This window comes from Aulostomus chinensis, chromosome 10, assembly GCF_037954235.1.
Source record: "Aulostomus chinensis isolate RoL2024-O1b breed Wild chromosome 10, RoL_Achi_v1.0, whole genome shotgun sequence".
In the NCBI taxonomy this organism is placed as follows: Eukaryota; Metazoa; Chordata; class Actinopteri; order Syngnathiformes; family Aulostomidae; genus Aulostomus; species Aulostomus chinensis.
In genome coordinates this window covers 5018799-5040183 of record NC_141329.1, presented here as the reverse complement: position 1 = coordinate 5040183, position 21385 = coordinate 5018799, and the positions used below count along the sequence as shown (strand labels likewise).

At 39.6% G+C, this 21385-nt stretch overlaps 1 protein-coding gene and 1 long non-coding RNA gene across 3 annotated transcripts in view; one reads left to right on the top strand and one right to left on the bottom strand.

Moving 5' to 3' along the window:
- The window catches only part of grm5b (glutamate receptor, metabotropic 5b), a 66307-nt gene that overhangs the window by 29846 nt on the left and 15076 nt on the right, over nt 1-21385 (bottom strand). For both annotated transcript variants that reach the window (XM_086215719.1, XM_086215720.1), the window contains exons 5-6: nt 17934-18008; nt 17469-17643 (exon numbers count right to left, since the gene is read on the bottom strand). In XM_086215719.1, coding sequence (XP_086071845.1) covers nt 17469-17643; nt 17934-18008 — 250 coding nt within the window. The remainder of the gene's footprint in view (nt 1-17468; nt 17644-17933; nt 18009-21385) is intronic.
- Nucleotides 813-2540, top strand: LOC147254149 (uncharacterized). Its single transcript, XR_015118118.1, has 3 exons — nt 813-836; nt 942-986; nt 2365-2540. It is a non-coding gene; the product is annotated as an uncharacterized LOC147254149 (long non-coding RNA).

Genomic DNA, 21385 nt, shown 5'->3' with positions numbered 1-21385 from the left:
AAAAAAATTTTAAAAAAGAGATAATGTGATCCAGTGGAGGCCTGATATGCATGCCCTCAATATTCGCTTCTAAGCTGAATGACGATGCTTCTATAACACCAACCTGGAAAAAAATTAAATTAAAATTTTCAAAAGGGTTACGAGGGCATGGACTGTAGCTGCCAATTTTGCTTCTATTGCTCATATGCTGTTTGACATCACAGTGTCATGAATGTAGATTCAGTTTATCCTTAAACTAAAATGAAGCAAAATTTCAATTGTTACAGAAGAGGCAAATATAGAGGAGCAGCAAATGCGTGTCAACAAGTAAAGGAAATCTGAGTGGCGTGAATGATTAGAACGGTGAAATACAAAGCAAAAGATGATTTTGTGACGCAGATGTGAGGACAGCTCGACACACTGAGGGAGAAAGAAGCATTTTGTAATGTTGGATAATGTAACGTTCTTCATGTGTCTGGAAAAAGAAAAATGAGACAGAGATGTAGGAATGATGTCAGGGGGGAAGAGAGCACTGGAAGTTGTATATTCTGCTCTATTCCTCCTGGTTTGACCACATCACATTTTATTGTTTCACTCATAAAAGTGTCAACTCTCATATTCAGCACAGCAGATATAATAATATCACCTGCTGAGTAATACAGCAGCAATGTAACTGCGCTCTCTCCCCCATCTCTCTTTATTTCAGCTTTTTCTTTATCACCATGGTGCCTTTAGGTCCCTGATCTTCTCTTCATCTCTGCTTTTCCAACCCAGCTCGCTTTCTTTTCCCCTCTTCTCTTTCAGGAGTCCCTCTCTTTCCTACTCACAGATCTCTGCACCAAAGCCGAGTCATTTAAGTACGTTTCAAAGGGATTAACCCAGCCTGGGACCAGACAGAAGGTGAATTTAAAGTTAAGTAGTTCAAATATTTAGCAAAGCCATTTCTGTTTCTTTTGTTTGAGGTAATACACACTAGAGCAAATCGGCCAAAGAAATCAAGTTAAAGGGTGGGTTTGGATTTTTTTTTTCAATTCTCTTTTGATTCAGTGCTTAAATCCTACTTGTGTGTTCAACTGCTTATTGGCAAATGTAATAATTTTGTCTGTCCATACAAGCTGAGAAGCAATCCTTTAATGAATAATAATTCTAAACAAGTGGCAAACAAAAGCGACCAATTTTATTCATGCAAAAACATATTTTTCAGTTTGGCAAAAAATACAAGACTTCAGCAAACTCATTTGGCGTAATAAGCCCTTCTGTGTGAGTCATGTAGATATCTTGTCAAAGCAGTAAACCTTGATGCCACAGCTGAGATGAATGTCCCTTTTCTTTTGATTCAAGTGGTTCAGAAATCCAATGATGAAGGACTTGATGAACAGGGTTTCTCACTCCCGATACTGCAATAGTTCAATATTGTATTACAGTAGAGAAAAATACTTTCTGATAAGGTTTATAATCACAGTCAACTGGAGATAGTGACGCATCTTTTTTGATGAGGACTGTCCGATACATATACATGCGAATGGATGGACACACACAAAAACCACACACTCTGCACATATGCAAACACAGTCATTAATGGACAATCTTGTGTAACCTAATGATGGGCCAGTTGCTTAGAAGTAGCAGTCAGAGCTGTTCTCTGCTTTACACCATGGCCATAATTATATACTGGTTGGAACTGTACACGCACACACACACACATACACATACACACACACACACACACACACACACACACACACACACGAAAAGCCTGTCTGTTTGACAGCAAGGATTAGCGGGGAGAGGTGCAGCTAATGCCCAGTAACGAGACATCCAGCTTATCGCCCACAGAATCGTGTGTGTGTGTGTGTGTGTGTGTGTGTGTGTGTGTGTGTGTGTGTGTGTGTGTGTGTGTGAGTGTGTGTGTGTGTCAGAGAAAGACAACCAGACGGATCTCCAGTAAATTAGCTGCATGTTATTCTGGACTCTAATGACTCTCCCACATGCCATTGGTACCACATGGTTCAGACAAGCCTTCATCTTCCCCTCCTTCCTCCCCCCCCCTCTCTCTTTTTTTCACCCTCTCTGTTTCTCAAAGTCAAATTGCATTTTAAATACAATGGCATGACATAACATAACATTAAAAAACATAAATACATTCAAGGTCAGAATTGAGGGAATGCTTGAACTTCAAATCCATAATTCAGAATATCCTCAAATGCAACTGAATCAGTGTTGCACAATGGGCATAGCTTTAATCAGATGTCCAAGGTTACTGAGCAGAAGACAAAGACTTGCATAATAGTGAAATCATATAAATACGCAATATAACCTATTAATATTATTCATTATTTGTGTGAAGTCGAAGAAACAATGATGACCTCTTCATGTTTCTTGCAGCCCTCCAGAAGCCTCACGCACTTGTGTGCTGTTGTTGCTGCAACTTTTCCATTGTTGGACCTCAGTTTCAGGATTCTGTTCATTTCTGCCCTCAATTAAGGTTTTCCCTACGATTCAGGTTTGTCCTTATTGCTGCTCGGTTAAAAATTGTACATCATTTCCTTCTCACCCATTCCTTTGTGCTGCTGTATGTGTGCTTTTACCTTCAGTTGTAGTCCTGACTGAGACCTTCACCTCAAACCTACTACTGGCTTTTCCCACCACAGCAAAGGCGCTCCATTCCCTTAATTGAACCGTTCCAAGAATTCTTAACAAAAATGAATTCTAAACCCCCAGACCCGGTTCACAGTGCAAACCAAAAGATACTTGTTTTTTCTCAGGAACTGAGATTGCCCCGCAGAGGTGATACATGTGAGTGATAAACTTGTGGCCCAGTAGCATTATGTAACCCAATAAAATGAATGACTGGGAACCGGGTATTGTATAGTTCTATGAACAGTGGAAATATTTGATTTAGTGTCAGTTTTCTAGTCTCAAACCTGTAGTCACTTTACAGTCTACTGATTTTTATAGTTTGACCACTTTCCTCTTTACTCGGACCACCCTCACCAAGACAAGGGGGGGGGAGACATAACGCAACATCCTACATGGATGATGCTTACGATTTTTAACAACAAATAGGTACCGGTTCAAGTCCCAGCTGTTGGAGTTTGCATATTCCCCATGTCTGTTTGTGTTTGCTGCAGTTTCCAGCACGATCCAAAGACATGTATGTCACATTAATATGCCCGCTGAGAACCCATTTTGTTGTATCTACAATGACAAGAAATGGCATTATTTAATCAATTAAATAACCATAAAGTTTGTGCAACATTCATCACTGTAAGGCTGCATACATAAATAAGAATAATAATCTATCTAATTTACTGCTTATGAGCAGCAAAGTAAAAGTGTTGCTGTTCTCTGTGTGTCTCCATTAATATTGTTAGCATACTCTTCTCTGGGCAGTAATTTATAATTAATAATAAATAATAATTTGCCTGAGGCAGGAAATCTCCACATTGGCCAGACTGTGCAGTTTGTTCTTGCTTTACATTGTCCTTTGCCTCAACTCATCAATGTCAGTGGCACATTTAGATGATGATACATTTCTTTTTTTTTTTTAAACTATTGTTTGTTTTTAGTTTATTCTGCCCACACTTATCATCTTAATGACCTGCTTGAGTCTGTTGCTGAGGAGAGGATTGCTTCTGTAGTTGCCATATAAACGATTAATGATGCATTAGCAACAGTCCGGATCACATTCAGACAAGCGGCGACAACAATTTCATGGCGCTGCCTTGTGTTTACAGTAGAGAGAGAGAGAGAGAGAGAGAGAGAGAGAGAGAGAGAGAGAGAGAGAGAGAGAGAGAGAGAGTTTTCTACCTCTAGAGATGAACTAATATTTTCCACTCCAGGATATTGAAGCTGCAGTTTGGTGTTTATTTTGAAATGATACAAGATCTCTGATGCCTTGATATGTTCTCACATTTATATTAGAGCTTGTCACATTTTGTGATATTGTTTTTCTGGCTTTTGTATTACTTGGTATTTTCTACCTTTGCCAGTACATCACATGTTTTCTCAGTGTTTTTTTTAGCGGTAATTTAGTGTGTTAGAATGGTCCCTTTACCCCTGACATTGAATTTCATTCAATAGTGTTTAGGATTTTGGAGCAGACTGCTGTTCGTAGCAATCTTAGCAATGATGTGGACATTATCAAAGTATTTAAAACATAGTCTTTTGTTAGAGACCCCGTTGTTGCTTCTGATTTGTCTCCTCAGGAGACTCTCCTGTGACAGGAGCCTAAATGTCTTGATTTTTCATTTGTTGCTCAGCGGTAAAAATGACCCTAGTAACTCAAAGTAAATGTCACATTGGAAACTGTCTTGAAATTAAGAGGACATTCATTAAAAATGTAAATAGTAAGTAATCCCCCTGATCCATCCTTCTTTTCCTAACTTTCTCTTCCTCACTCACTCTCTTTCATGCCATCTCTGTCTTTCTGTATTCTTGCTCCGTCTCTGTGTTGCTATGGTAACAAGCTGTGCGGGGGCAGCGATGCAGCACACATCACAGCCATCTAACTGAGCTCACCGGAGGAGAGAGAAAGTAAAAGAGACAGAGTGAGGGAGTGAGAGAGAGAAAGAGAAGTGTGTGACAGAGTCTCAAGTCTCATGTGTTGGTTGGGGGGGGGGGTGGTCATCCATCATTGCTCACTTGAGCTGTCACTCAAAACCCAGTTAGACATTTTCACCATTTCAAACAAGCCTTTTACTCTGAATATCTTTTGAAAAGATTTTATGGGATTAACCTGGTGTGCTTCAAGTTAGAAGCCCTCAGATTAAAGCAAATTAAATGTGTATTTGATGCAAAACAATTGATGCAGATAGTCAGTCAGTCACCAAACCACATCATCTGAAAGTTCCATAGTTAATTTGTGATTACAGAGTGAAAGCGCATGAGTCAGAGGCCTAAATATTTTCTAATTATGGTAGCTGACCCTGATTAACCTTGTCTTAATCACAGTCAAACAAAGACTGTAAGTCATGGGTACTTGGTGACAATGTAGCTGATGAATAGATAATGTGGAACACCAGCTCACCAGATAATTACCTCCCTTACTGCTTGCCTGTAAAAAAAAATCTGTGACCAATATTGATAGTTTACCATAGAACACAAACTCAGTTCATCTGTGCACTTCCCACATTTAATGGAATTCCCAGCCTGAAATCTACTGGCTGAATAGAAGTCATAGCCCTATTTAATGTAAAGTGTAATGTTAAACATATTGATTCATGTAAGAATTGCAGTGTGTTGTCTTCTCCTGATGTAAAAACAACATATTGTAGTGAGTGCATGTTTTCTATTTCCACTTAGGCAACGCAGGAAATGATATTTTCACCAAAGTGCACGCCTAACCATGCTCCCTCGTGTAAAATTCAAAAATGAGTTATTGTCGTTTGGCCAATTGTTCTTTTGGTGTCAGCTGGTAAAGTACATGCTGTCTGGAGTTGAAGACAACGTTTGGGAATATCCGTTCAGATGGAAACAGCTGGTCGGTCATGTGAAATAAACACTCCCTGTGTCAGAGCTTTTTGACAAAAAGATTTCCATTTCCTGTTTTGTACCTCTTCTTCAAAAAAGGCACACAAAAAAACCACCCGAGATGGGCATAAGAAACTCTTTTAAAAAATGTGGTTTGGTTTTTTTTTTATTTTAAATCACATCGAGAGTTTTGTACGTGTGTATGTCCTTGGCTTGCACAAAGTGATTATTCTTAAATTTACATTAATTATACATCCGATTTAAGACATTAAGTGTGTCAGGTGTTTGTTTTTTTTTATATCCTGGTTTCTATTCTTGGGTCAGGTTCAGCCAGAAAAATGCATCCCTAGATTAATAATTTTCTTAATAGAAATTGTTAAAATTTGAATAATAAAAGGGGGAAAGGAGAAGAATTCAAACAAAATCAGGATTAGTTTTATTCTGTTTGTCAGCTGCATGTAAACCAACTGCTCCCATTTTCTGTGTTTACACAAAAGCAGTAGAATAATTTCAAATCTGTTAACTAATAAAACAGCAGCTTCAGTTCCTACTGATTCACATCTTTCACTTCACATGGTGTCGGCCATTTCTCAGAGGCAGTTCATATTTCTCTTAATTACCTTTCCTGTTTGAGCATCAGAACTAAATTAAGGGTTGATTCATATCCTATCCAGGCTCTGCAGGAGCAAGCAGGGTAAATCTTTACAGATAGCCTTTCAAATGTGTGATGAATGGAAAGGGTTTCAAGAGGGGAAAAAAATGATGCTGACAGGGAAATTGTGGAGACAGAAAAAGTCAAGTGTACAGTAAAAATGATAAAATCAGCAGGGAAGGAAGGCTACTGGGAGCCAATATCACAGGTTATTTGTGGCCTGTCTTTGTTGATGTTAATTAATGTCAGTGAAAATGAATTTAATGAATCTTCCAAAGGTAAACATTGGAATATCACAAAATTGAAAAGGAAAAATGAAGGGAAACCCTTTAGATTTCTGCGTGGATTCCTCCTACAACGGTAAAAAACGATCACCAGTGTAGTGTATGTGTGTGTGTGTGTGAGAGAGAGAGAGAGAGGGAGAGAGAGAGAGAGAGAGAGAGAGAGAGAGAGAGAGAGAGAGAGAGAGAGTATTTTAGCATATCAAGCCACCGGGCTGACGTAACACTTGATTTAATCCTTCAGCGTAAATCTCAAAAAATGAGCAGCAAAATACTAAACTGGAAGCTCACAACAACTAACCAGACGTACATCGCTTTTTTTGTACACACAAGCTAAAAACACACACAAAAGTAAAACCACAGCTATATATTTATGAGGACAATCCCTTCTACCTCTGTCTCCTCTGTAGGTCTGCCTCTTTTCCTTCTATCCTCTAATTCCCGGCACTATTCCTATTGGAGTGCTGTAAGAGGATAAGACCATTCCCTAGGGGAGCAATAAGAGGATGAATATGTGTGTGTAGGTGTGTTTGTCTGTGCAGTTCTATGCCATTGAGTCTGTGTTTGTGTGTGTGTGTGTGTGTGTGTGTGTGTGTGTGTGTGTGTGTGTGTGTGTGTGTGTGTAGACATATATTGTATTTTTGAGATATTGGTCTCTCCATTTGCAAATGAATAATGGTTCTGTATGTTGTAGTTTTACAGGCAAATGGAAAAACTGCTGCCTATAGACAGGTGCCTCATCACTGTCTGTATACAATGCTGGATCAAATGACCTTTTAGGGTATCATTTAAAGTGATGTGTGATATCAGCAAGTCTCTGATGTTATTCAGTTCCATCCATCCATCCGTTTTCTACTGCTTATCTTGTTCAGGATCAGGGAGTAAAGTTTGCAGCACAGTGGGCTAACACAATAGATGTCCTAGATGTCCCCTCCATGACAAGACACCAGACTGAAGATGATGCTTCTCTGTTCACTGTCAAATAGTTTATCATCATCCATCCATTTTCTTCTGCTTATCCTGTTTAGGGTCGCGGGGGGTGGAGCCTATCCCTGCAGCTTTCGGGTGAGAGGCGGGGTTCACCCTGGACGGGTCACCAGTCCTTCGCAGGGCCAACACATAGAGACAGACAACCATTCACACTCACAGTCACACCTACGGACAATTTAGTCTGGATTAACCTCGTCCCCTCTTGATGTCTTTGGACAGTGGGAGGAAGCTGGAGTACCTGGAGAGAACCCACACAGGAACAGGGAGAACATGGAGACTCAACACAGAAAGACCCCGTGCTCCAGCCGGGGCTTGAAAGTGGAACCTTCTTGCTGTGAGACGAAAGTGCTGACCACTGCACCACCATGCCGCCCGTTATTCAATTCAATTTTATTTATATAATGCCAAATCATAACAGGAACTATCTCAGGGCACTTTCTCAAAGCATCAAATTGCATCAGAATGCCCCTGTATTCTAATCATTATGATCAAATCGGCCAAACAGCTGAAAATTTAACAGAAAAATTAGCTAAATATGAGTACTACTCATCCAAATGACCTCAGATTCAACACTGTACTTTCTTGAGACCCGAGCAAAACACCCACCAAGTGTGAAATGCATGGTATAATTCAAATTGGTTGTTGAGAAAAATGAAGAAACCACACACACACACACACACGCACACACACACACACACACACACACACACACACACACACACGCGCACACACACATACACATATGTATGGCTGTGGGTTGTAACAGTGAAATGTTTATTTCTCTGTACATTTTCAAAGTTGAAACAAAACTAAAAGTTTTTTTCAACGGGGAAACTATCCAACTATCATTGGTCATCATTTTAAGAAACCTGGCTTCTTTTCCCCTATATTCTTTACTAAATGTAACTGATGGAATGATTGGTAGGATGCTCCATTACTAAAATGTGACAGCTTTGTTATTTTTTGTTCCAGTTGCTTATGGAGTTGTTGCACAGATTTATGAGTATGAGTTATATCAAGGATATAAATATCGATATAGATGCTGCCAAAAACAGTGTTAGTCCACAAGAACGGCAAAAACACTATGGTTCCTACCTTTCCAGTGTACAAATATTAGTTGGTAGAACTGATCTCACTCGTATCTACATGTCCACAGGTCTGCCCTACAAAACAAAGAAAGCCTCTTGATTTCCTATTTCAGACTGAAGAATTAAGAGTCCCATAAAGAATTCCAGTATATCCTCCGTTTGTTCTTGTATCTATTTAAGTTTTCCTTCTTTTTAACCAGAGAGCTTTCACTGGCAGTCTTTGCTGAGTCTGTCTCTTACTGTGGGGACAGTGAGAGGAATAAGATGAAGGGGATTTGCAGCAGAAGAACTGCATAATGATGTGACTGGGACCATTTTAAAAGCAGACCGTAATACGTTGAAGTACTCAGAAAACCGGCATGTGTGGAACCAGAGAAACTGCAATCATCAGACTGTCCTATGATTAATAGTGATTGTGATCCACAGGTATTATGTTTCATATTATTCATCCAATATGTCAATTCAGTGTAAAAGTACATCTACAATGTATCTAATTAGTGTTGCCTTATAAAATGTTTAATGAGCTCACTCCTGTCCCTGTTAGAAGAACCTTGCTAAAGAAATGTGATTTCCCTTCCTGGCAGGAAACACTGGATATTTTGATATTTATTGACATGAGTGACAAGTGTACAACTGCAAAAATGGTCAGTCGATCTTGAAATGTTGTGATTTAACTTTGCTGGGTCTGGAACATTGTTTGGAATGGTTTTTAGGGTCAGTAGTTTCTTAAATCCAAAGATAATTATGTATTATTATTATTATTATTATTATTATTATTATTATTATTATATTTTCTTGTTAAATTTAAGCCTTGATTTGGTTTTGGATCAAATATTTTATGGTCATGATTCACGTGCTGACTGGTTGGCTTGATTTGCTGAAACATCAATGGAGTTAATAAGTAGGCTATTTAATTATGAAGCCACTCTAACAGTGAGAGGTCACCTTTGACCTCTACATAGCAATAAAACCAATTGTATAACCTCAAATTGAAAAACACGGTGTCACAAAGCCAGCATTTGTTGCATGGCTATGCCATGAGCTTGGGAAACACATATTTACATGAATGTGTCCCAATTGCTTCTTTCTCACAGAAGGACATACATTCCCTTTTGTGTTTGCCTTGTTCTTCTTAGAGTATTTCCACAAACACAACAAAAAGTCATATATATATATATTGAAGAGAATCAGGCAAGGAGAAAAGTGTCAGAAAGCCAGGAGCAGGATGAAAAAGAGACGGGACACACAAAAGACAGAGACAGGCTTTGCTCTTTGATATCGGGTAGTTTCAGTTCTGCTGCCGTTTGATCGCCTGTCTTAGAGGAGTTCAGCCAAGCCGACAACATAAAAATGAACGTTGAGAAAGAGTTATATTGGTGTTTGAAATGTGAAGACACAAACCTGCTGACAGTATTCTTTGATATGTGTTTGACTCTTATGACACCGAGGAAGAATGAGATCTAAGAAGCTCAGTTTCCTATGTCAAGTTCACAGGAACGGGTCAAAAAAGGACACTACACAACAAAACTGTCAATGCCAATGATTAAAATTATTTCAAACAGTGTTTTTATGTTTTTGTTTTTTTAAAACACATACATGTATCTTCTCACACCCTCCTCCACGCAACATTAACATAAATATTAATCTGTCTTATGAAAGACAGATGAGTATGGCATATCAGTATATGGTTGGTAACTGAGGTGATGGAGACATTCGTGGTTATGCTGCAAAAATTCAAACGGTCCTGTTCAGTCCAGGCCGGGATTCATCCATTCCACTCCCAATGATAGAATCTCTTCCTCAGCCTGCTGGAAACTGGCAACAGTACTTTCAATTTGTTTTTGTGGTTAAATGTTTAAACACATTTAAACTTTTAATCATGTTGTAGTAACACCATTAAGAAAATAAGCTGTGTGTGTGTGTGTGTGTGTGTGTGTGTGTGTGTGTGTGTGTGTGTGTGTGTGTGTGTGTGTCGGCTGTATCTCCCAGAGACCCTCTAGGGATAAGCCACAGACATGGACCATCTATTGATCTCACAACCTTTACACATTAGACTGCACCACAGGGAGACACTCATTTAAACAGACATAATCAGTCAAACACACACACACACACACACACACACACACACACACACACACACACACAAACACACACACACACACACACAAACAGTCAGAGCTAAATGTAGAGCCCACACACATCCAAATGTGTGCAGTATACACGATAACTATCTCATACATGTGAGCAAATAAACTGCACACTATCCTCTATGTGCAGCACAAGGACACACATCCCATGAAAAACAGATTTCTTTGAATCCCTTCCTCTAATTCAATCATTCTTTATGCCAACGTATTCCCCTGTGTTTAATTACAGCCACCTTATATTACAAAGCTATGAAAAGAATGAGCAATATTTATTTCCATTGTTTCATAAATTAAAACAACTCTTGTTTTAATCAAGGGTAAATTAAAATGATAAAAACAAACAACTCCACATCCACTCCTGGGTCGTAATAGACCCTGGTTTATTGTGCTTGTACGGTGTGTGTATTAATATGTTTGTGTGACAATATTTTGGGGGGGTAAATGTGTGCATGAGCAAGAGCAGGTACTCCCAACCAGCATTGATGTGTGTAAATTACTCCTGCTGTGAATGACTTGCTTTTATGTGTTTGACAAGAGATCATTTATAACCATGATGCATGAACGTCTCTCTCTCTCTCTCTCTCTCTCTCTCTCTCTCTCTCTCTCTCTCACACACACACACACACACACGCACACACACACACACACACACTCATGCATAACAAACCTGTCTCTTCATCTCTTGGCTCTACTCTCCACTACTCATCTCTTCAGTCCCCCACTCCCTTCCTTCTTATTGCTTTCTTTCCTGCATCGCCCCCCTTCCCTCTTTCCTCTGTCTCCTCTCTGCCCTTACTATGTCTTTGATCTCTTGCTACTGTGCAGGTGAAGCCCACAGGAAAAAGAAGACAATTCTGGAGATGCACTGCTTCCAGGCATTTTCAGTCACTCAGATGTTTTGCCACCAGATGCTATTTAACCTTTCTCTTCCATTCTTCACTCAATTTCAAACCTAAACAAATTGTGGCTTCAACAAAACTGCTATGTGTGAAGTGGGACACTGCAGGGGTCTAACCTCAGTTTGGTGTCTTTGTTCTACTCAGTTGAGAAAGAAACGCAAGCAGATGGATTCTGAGAGAAGCACAAAGACAGAGAGATGGTGAGATAAAGTCAAAAATAAGGTCAGAGGAAGAGACTGATAAGGAAGGAAAAAAGAGAGTGATAATAAATTTGGTAGAGATGAGATATGTGGCAGTACAGTCACAGGAGATTAAAGGTCACCGAGGTCATAGAATAACAGCACCAGGGTCTGATATGAACTTTACTAAAATAATAATTAGCGTTATCAGTAAGCCTTTCTTCTAGCCGTGCTGAATCTGGCTATATAACTGCTTAGTTCTACAGGAAAAACAAACAGCAAACATCTACGGATGGTCACATGACAGAAAAGATGCACCCACACAAGCACTTACCCATTCACATAAAGACATGAGCCAAATATCGCCCCAGCTGGTATGCTGAATTCTTCCAAATATGGTAGGGAATTTCCATGGCAACAGCAGACAGAAAGGGTGCAGACTGGAGCGGGATGATCTCCAGAGAGGCTCCAGAGAGATTTTTGACTTTTAATTCAAACTATTCCATTCATTCAACAGGAAAGTCATTCCTGCAGCATGTTCATATGAGGAAAACTGAGAATCACGTCGTTGTTGTGTATGCTGGAATGGGGATGCAACAAAACAGTTTAGATGGCGTCTTATTTGTGTGCATAAATTTGTACTTCTTAATTTACCTAATTAACTTTATTTAAAAAAATGGGTCTGCCTATGAAGTGTGTAAAAAATATTTGCTGTGGAAATTAATTCCATGAGGAGCAATGCTGCTTTGGACAGACAGTGGCGGATACGAGGCAGACATCGCCTGCATGGAAATCATACTTTGCCCGACAGTCATAAGGCTTGATTTATACCAGAAACATCTGATAAGGGCACATGTCCACACACATTTTTGTTTGCACGGCCACATTTTTGAACTACATGGACCTGGATAGGGGACAAAATGGAGAGCTTAAGGGGCAATTTTTGTGAGGACACTTACATGCAGTATAAAAGCTTCAAATGTTATCTTGTCACATTTCTGTGTCATCTTATGTCTGGGCAGAAAGCATAATCTAGCCTCGACGCTACGGAGCAAGATTTTGGTAGCAATGAGGGGCAGTGCATTAGTGTTGTTAGTTAAAACAATTACATACGTCGTTTTTGCCATTTTCATATTGTCTTATTATGCCAAATCAAATGTTATATCCTCATCCATCTAAATGTGGTTTTGAATCAGATTTCATGTGGTTTTTGGCTGTCCAGGCTATATGAAATAAATCTGTGTCAAATTACAAAAATCTAATTTGGGCTGTCAAACTGAACAGCCAAAAACTCCTTTTGCCAAACCCACTGATCATAACAAAAACAGGATCGCATTCAAAGTTCTCAATCTTAACAGGTTAAAAAGAGGATTTTAGGATTCGTGATGATATCTTAGATAACTGCTTGTGCTTATTTGCTGCAGGACCAAGTGACAGAGCGAGTACGATACATGAGAGACGTCGTCTGAATTTAAGGAAAGTAAGGATCGCACAAATCACTTGACGACAACTATAAGAGGTTATTCAGCTGATTTAGAGAGAATCTAATGACATGGGAAAGAAATATGCAGGAGATGTTTGTGTGTGCAATGAGGCTATAGATCTGTCTGAGCCCAGCTATTCATTAAAGGCTCTGTAGCCTGCTGGCACCACCAGGAATTATAAAACAGAGGCAATCAATACAATCAAGCTCCTAATCCAAACGGTTTGTGTGCGTGTGTGTGTGTGTGTGTGTGTGTGAGTGTGTATGTGTATGTGTGTGTGTGTGTGTGTGTGTGTGTATGACCTAATGTGGAATATCAGCTGTAAAACACAGACACGCATTTAAACTGACTGTGTCCTGAGGCTTTGGGAAAATAAACTAAGTGTAAAGGCCAATTTAATGCATTGTTCCTAAAAACCTTCTTCATCTTGGGTTGTATGCACAATAACAGGTAGTGTCATGCAGTGTTTATTGATTTTATAATGGCAGTTTTACCAATCCATGTACACTTACTAAGTCAGAATAAAACTAATGCAGTTTAACACAACCTTCCTCCATAATAATTTCCTGACCCTTTTCCACTGGCCAAAAAATCACTTTAATATTCGTGTTTTCTCCGCAACAAGGATAGGAAATGACATCTTGGACCCACATACGATCCCCATACGATGACAGATCTGAACTCCACAAAAGCAGACAGGAACAAAAGTAATAAAATAGTAACCACAGAAACAGTCACTCCCTGCAGTTTTGTACTATTCCAAAGTTGTATTCAAGCCCGAAATAGTAATCCTCGGTAATACTTTGACAACACTTTTCACTTCTTTCAGATGCAGTGACTGAACGTGATGCACCGCAGAAACAGCAGAGACAACTCCTCGTCCTCTTGCAGTGGGAACCGGATCAATCAGCATTTTACTCGGTTGGAAAAGACAAGTTTCTATTGAATTTGTTTGAAAAAGGTGATTTATTTCAGTGGTTATTTTGTGGTGCTGTTGAGTTGTACTTGATACAGTTTGATGATGGAGAATCACAGAAATGTACTCACTCAAAAAAATAAAATGCAAACCACAAGATCAGAGGTAAGTGAATAATTGTCTTCTTCATCATCTGTGTTATCGTCTCAGGATAATGGAATTATCCAGGTGTTAAACGAGGGTCTGCCCAACTGAAGTAATCAGAAGTTCCTTCCTCAGACCTCCAGTGGGCAGAGCACCCACCCATGATCATCTCCAATTTACAGCCACAGCCAGTTTGTGAGACAAACACTAACCAAGGCTGAAATTTAATTAGCCAACCTAATCAAAACAGACTGGTCAGAGATCGAGGACCACAAGATGCACTGCAACAATGTCATTTCTAATAGGCTATTATGTCCTCCTGCAAACTTAACCTCAGGAAACAATTTTCTTCATACAAATGGAAAGCGAACGGACGTGAAAGATTAATTTAGATTATTTAATTCACCATTTTTTTATGTGACTACTGCTGCGACTGTATTATAATTTCAAAGTCTGTTACAGTACCTCAGAAAATAGTTTTTGATACAGTGGTGAAAAAGTGACTTAAAACGTTGGGTTTTCAAAACATTAATCAACAAGGCTATAACATGACAAGGAGGTAAAGCTTACAGAGAACAGCGCAATGAATCGGAATCATCAATAAGGAAAGCGTCACAAGTTTTACAAGTAACAGCATCCAAGTTAATTTAGTCCAAGTATTTTCCTCCTAACTGATCTCTGCTGTCTGAGATTCTTCAGGCCTGAAGGCTCTGAGGGCGATTAGCACAGCACAACACACTTATCAACAGCAGTTTACTGGGCTATCTTAATGCTTCAGTGATGCTCAAATGGGACTTTTAAATATTCTTTATGGATTTGCATTTCCTTTGGGTGCTTCACGAAATTTGTGGTGTTAGCAGGAGCACAGATTGGGGCTTGCTTGTGCCCTTCGTCTTTCCTTGAACTTTTCAAAATTTTCCAAACAGCACTCCTGCGGTTTTCTTTGTCAAACAAACCAGTGTTGAGGCTCAGCTTTTTTTTGTGCCAACACAGAAGCAAATGAGACAACAAAAAAAGACGGTATCGTGAGAGGGAGACAAAGCAGTACACTGGTGAGACGAGAGAGCACAGGAATGCAGCTGTTATGTTTGGAAAGAAAGAAAACCAAAAACTTCACAATCTCAGGAATTTTTCCTTGTTGCCAGTCAGAAAATGAAAATGGGTCATGAGAATCCTCACTGGCTTTCAACCCGTCAAACCACTGGGTTTATTGGAACACCCTCTTAGAATTACTTCTACCTCTGTCAGGCAACATACCCAGTTTTTTTTTTTTTTTTACTTTTTTGAAATAGTGATTTGGAAACTTTTTCTTTCCAGTCTCGCTTTCATCAACTTCCACATAATCACTGGCAGCAGCCCAATTGGAGATTAAGTATGTTGCTCAAAGGCACATTCAAAGTAATTGTTGGAGGAGGAGAGGACACTATTGTGGGTTTCCCCTTGTAGCTTCGGGCCAGCACTCAAAAGAACTATGTTGCAGTGTAGAATTAATTGAAATGACATACATTATCCTTAGAATCCTCTGTAATTGAGAAAATCACCAGAGAAAGAAACATGAAAACTTGTGTAACATTCCTATGTTTTACGGAGGAGCATCTCTTCCGGGGTCTCTTTTTCTCATTTTTTTTTCACTCTCACTCTCCATCCATTCTCATCACTAATGCAAGGCCAGCTCAATTTCAAGACTGTGCAACATGTTCAATATGGTTTAAAACTTTACCTCACTGTCAGCAGGGGGAGGATGATGATGCGTAGATGGAGAAGATGATGAGAGAGATGAGTATGATGACAATAACGTGCATCACAGTGGCGATGACAACAAAATGATGCAGCTATGATGATTTCGTTACACAGCGCAGATCACTGGGGGAAGAGTAGAATAGTATTGAATAGAATTATACAATGCTAATCACATGATAATGTTTCAAATCTATTCAAACTCCATTCTGTTCTCTGCGTATTGGCTAGCATAGTCAGTAAAATCATTATGCATCTTATGTTAATTACACGGTTGGCATGGCAACCAAAACTCAGGAGGAGAGGAAGCAACTTCCACATATGCACATGCATAAAAGAACAACTCTCTCTCTCGCTCCCTCTCTCTCTCTCTCGCTCTCTCTCTCTCTCTCTCACACACACACACACACACACACACAGATGTAGATAAAAAAACAGTCCATTTGAAGGGTTATTTTTGCAAGTGAGTTGTAGGAGGGATTCATCTAAGTGAGAACAAGCTAAATGTGAACAATTGTGTGTGTCTGTGAGATTTTGTGAATGTGTAATAGGGAACAATGCCTGTTGTACACTGTTGCAGAGTAACTTTTAAAGAATTTTAATACTTATTCATTTCCAGGATAAAGGATAAGTTTAGTTTAGTTTAGTTTAGTTTCTAGGTTCAATAAAAAAAAACATATTTTCTTCTAATTCATACAAATTTATTAAGACAATTTTGTCTGTATTTTGTACTATGGAATTGTTCTGAGCAAATTTTACACATCGAAGAATCTGTAATGTGACAGTACTGTATTTGTGTTTCTTTGGTATCAAAGTTCAAGCGACAAATGCAGGTATTGTAAGATGCAAAAGGGCGGCAGCAGGAGCAGCAAACATTCAAAAACTACAGCCTAGCACAAACATGAATGTTCGTAGGTCAGGCTAATGCTAACGCTTTGTTGCCACATAGCGATGTGTATATGTGTAAGTCAGCCTATGAGAATCTTCATAATCACCAAGACTTTTGGTGCGGACTTTGGCAACACTGCACTTAAGTGTGCTCCCAAAAGCTAAAAGGCTAATGTGCGTGATTGTTCGCATTTCTCTCTCTGTATTGCTCGATGCCACATGAGTGGATGGTAAAAGGCACTCAAAATTAGCCTGTCAGTCATGGATAACAGGCCAACCTGTTAGCTCACAGGTGGTGTTTCCGCAGAGAAATGCAGTTCCTCCAGTAAAACAGCTGACGGCATCACTCAACTACAATATGGATTGACATGCACCTGACAAAACGATGTGGAAACGAAAGCGTCAGTACATGCTAGAACTTCTCAAGAGCTGAGAAAAGTTCATGTGTTTTGCTTGCAACCTGCTTAAATTGAAGATTATGGGCCAAAAGCCCAAAAATGTAGCAACAACTCTGACTCAGTGCGTCATAACTGACATGGTTAAGTTATCTCTGCCAATAGCACAACCCCAATGAACATTTTCCAAATTGAGATTTGCAGCTTCACTGACCTGCCGATGAGAAGGAACTCTCCCACCAGTCCCTGGCGCCTCATAGCCATGAGGATATTGCGGACAGTCATGCCTTCACAGAAGCACGCCACCACCCTGGCCTTGGGCAGGTGGGCCCTCAGTCTCTCCAGCAGCCGGTCAAAGCTCTGCTCTCCGGCATTGCTCCAGATTTTGCCTGAAGCAAACATGTCAAACAGTTACAAACATGGTCTGCAAGTCTCGGGTGCTTCATGCGTTTAGATCGTTTTTCATTTTTTAAAATTTTGTTATTCATTTAATTTCTCCATTTTAGAATTTTTTCATGCAAAGTTTAATCATCTGATGTAAAAACACACTAAGTGGGAGGCTTCTGAAGGAAATAAAACCTTTAGACATGATCATAACATCCCAAGCTTAATATCAAATATATGTCTTTTTATTTCGTGCATTTATTTTTCTGTGGCTGTCTCAAAATAATTCTCTTACCAGAGTGAGCGATACAAATGCCTTCCTTGGCTGCCATGTCCTTGAATGCTTCCATCCCACTTTCACCGTAGTTGCCTAGAAAACCACATAGGAATATACAAGTAATTAATTCAGTTTTGTGTTACTCAAATGGCTGATTAAAAAAGAAGCCGTGGATGTAAGTACATGCATTATAACAATAAAAGCAATATAAAACTCGCTAATATGGACAAATTTAAAATACGAGTTTTATTAATGTCTCTCCCCAGAAGATTATCATTTTTTGGTGGAAAGGAATACATTTTAAAGACATGTTCCATTCTGAATGTCAAAAACATGTCCACTGCACTAACTCGCCTGTCACAGCACTATTTATAAAAGCTCAAATTTATGTAAGCATCTCCCCACTGTGGCACCCGTTTCTTTGCCAGAGAAAGTGGGTGACCTGGAATTTATGCTAATGACGGTTTGTACACTGGCAAAGAATATGATAGGATTCCCCTCTTTAGATTCTCTTCCTCTCATCCTTCCATTCTCTGTGCTGATTGAAGATGAAATCAAAAGTCCCTTTTTTGTCCCTTTTAGCAGTATTTCTCTCTGTCCTTCCTCACAGAGATTATCTCATCTGATTTTTATGTGTCTTACCAATAACAGAATGCATCCTAATTAGTTATCATTGATCAGTGCTCTACACAGATGGATAACAAGGAAGAAGAATAGGTCAAAAGATAAAGAGGTACAAAGAGGAGGAAAACAGGAAGGAGATGTTAAAATGGTAAGAACTGACTGCATCCCAGTGTGTGTGTGTGTGTGTGTGTGTGTGTGTGTGTGTGAAGTGTGTGTGGCCAGGCCAGTGATGAGTGTGGTAGAGGGAAGTGTAAAGTCCTGTAATTAGTGTCTCAGTGAGAGGGGTGGGAGACAGATGGTACAGACCTACCCCCCCCCCACACACACACACACATACTTACACACACAAGCACAGGCACACATGCGCACACACTCATACTGTTACCATCATCAAAATCAATAAAGCTTGTAACCTACTTCAGTCTGGTCTCAACAGGGATTTATGTGTGAGATCTGTGTGTGTGTGTGCGCGCGCGCCCGCGTGTGTTTGAGTGTCGCGCGTCTGGCTGTGTTCGTCTGTCTCTGAACCTCTCACACGTGCATGCTCTCTCTCCCTTTCTCTATCTCTCTCTCCCACTGCCACTTTATGTTACAAGCACACACTCACACAAATACATGTATTTGCCTCACAAAACAAAAACCCACCCACTCACACTCTCATTCACTTCTTGATTCACTGCAGGCTAGAAGAGAGTATCTGTCACTCTTTCCTAGAGTTGTCACGATACCAGCAATTTGGTTGTTGGAACCAGTACCACTGACCTCCATCAACTGTCAATCGAAACACTTTTTTTTTAGATCCGCAATGCCAGTGTAAAATTGACCCCACCATTATGTTGCTTGATTTGTTTACACAGAACCAAACTTTCACTCATAGTGAACAAATCCAAGTGTTTATTGTCACTCCCTTAAGACAAATACATCCTTTCACAAAAAAATCCAAAACATTATATATAAGTGAGATTTTCCATTCGGGTTGAATCTTTAAACAGACTGCTGCCTTGATTTCTTCCATCAACACTCATTTTCAGAATTTTAAGCCTTTCAATGCCACTTTCTTTACATAAAGCCATTGTTCCTTTTAAAGAGGAAATACATAGACACGGAATTCATTTCTGTGCACTGAATGTCATATGTGTTTTGTTTTTTTTGGGGGGGGGGGTGATCACATCACTAATTTCCAGTGGGATTTTGAGACTCTCAGTGTCAGATTGTTACAGAGCATTGAGGACGTACACATGTAGAAGCATTACAGCATACATCAATATTATTTTCCGCTTTCTCTGTTAAATCTTTTGAACAACTTCAGCTCTGATCATTACTATGAAATAAATACACATTTTAACTTAAGTTCAAAATGTTAGATGATCAACTAGGTTTTACTTTTTGTTTGGTTTGGTTCAGTATTCCTTGATTTAGTTTCTGTTCACATCTTTAATCATCCTATTGTAGCTCTATGGTGACCTGACCGTCACATTAAAGCACAGAACTGTCTTCCCTTGCTTTATCACAGAGTTCACAAATTCTCAGCTTCTCTGTTTCTTTATACCTCTTTGCCATTGTCTACTTCTCCCCTTGACAAAATTGTGTCTTTCTTGTTCTGATATTTAAAGCGCCAATTGTAATCAAAAAAGAGGAATATAAAGAAAAGAAAGGACCAAAAGTCCTATGTTGTCCTATGCTCCTCTACCCTCTCCCTCTGTCATCGTCACTTCTTGATCGGGTTATTACACCACACTGCAACATTCAGCAGAACAGAAAGCTCAAGGGTGTTATGATTGCCCTCTTAGCTCGCTCTCTTTCTCCGCTAGCTGCTTCTTCCAATCCTACTTTTTCACAGCAGCCAAACTGGCAGTCAGTTGTACAAAGAAGAGACAGGTGGCTCTTATTTCCCCTCATTTCCTTCCCTCGCCTCTCCCTCCCTTCCCTTCAGCCCACTCAATTACCATCTTCATCCTCTTGTCACTCTTATCAGAGGTCTTTTACCTGCTATTACATGTTGCTACCCATTCTCCTATCTCGCTTCCTTCTCTGCTCCCTCATTTCATCCACTCCTGTCAGTGATTCACCGCAGAGAAAACGGCTGTAAAAATGTTAACACTCGTCAAGTAAAGAGCATCTTTCTGCCATATTTTCCTTTTTTTCCCTCAATCCTTATAAATCCCACCACCTCCCAGGATCAAATCTGGGGTGATACAACAATGTCCAGATAAATGTCACACACACTCATACTACATATCCCACGGGGCAAACATGCTCACAGGCACTCAGCCACAGATTGAGAAATAACAGAACTAGAGGGCATGAGAGGGTGTAAACATTCTAGATCAATTTGAAAATCTAGTTCTATCTAGGTTCTATGTACCTGCAAGATTTCAGCAAAATCAGTCCCCAACTTTTTGATGTGGAAACAAGCAAACAAACCAATACCAATGAAAGCATGACCACTTCTGCAGAGATAATTACCATCTACTAGTGCACACACATGAATAAAAATGCAGTAGAATACATTTGCACGAAGAGACATTCAAATCCTCAGCAAACATGCTAAAAACTTGAAGTAGACAGGAAACAGAAAATAACAAATATTTAATGTGAAATTCTTGTATTGTTGACACTTAAATTCAGTTTGTAACACGGGTCTCAGTTGTAGCCTGAAGCTACATGGAGACAAATGCACTGACCTGCTCTGAAAACAGGTTTTGTTCAATAAAATCAGTTGACGTGATCGTTCATTCATTAAATAACAATACAATTCTACAGGACAGCAAACATTTAACATGCACTTCTTCAGTAAAACAAACTGTCGATGGAGCCTAGATCTACCGGAGGAGGTTGAAGTCACC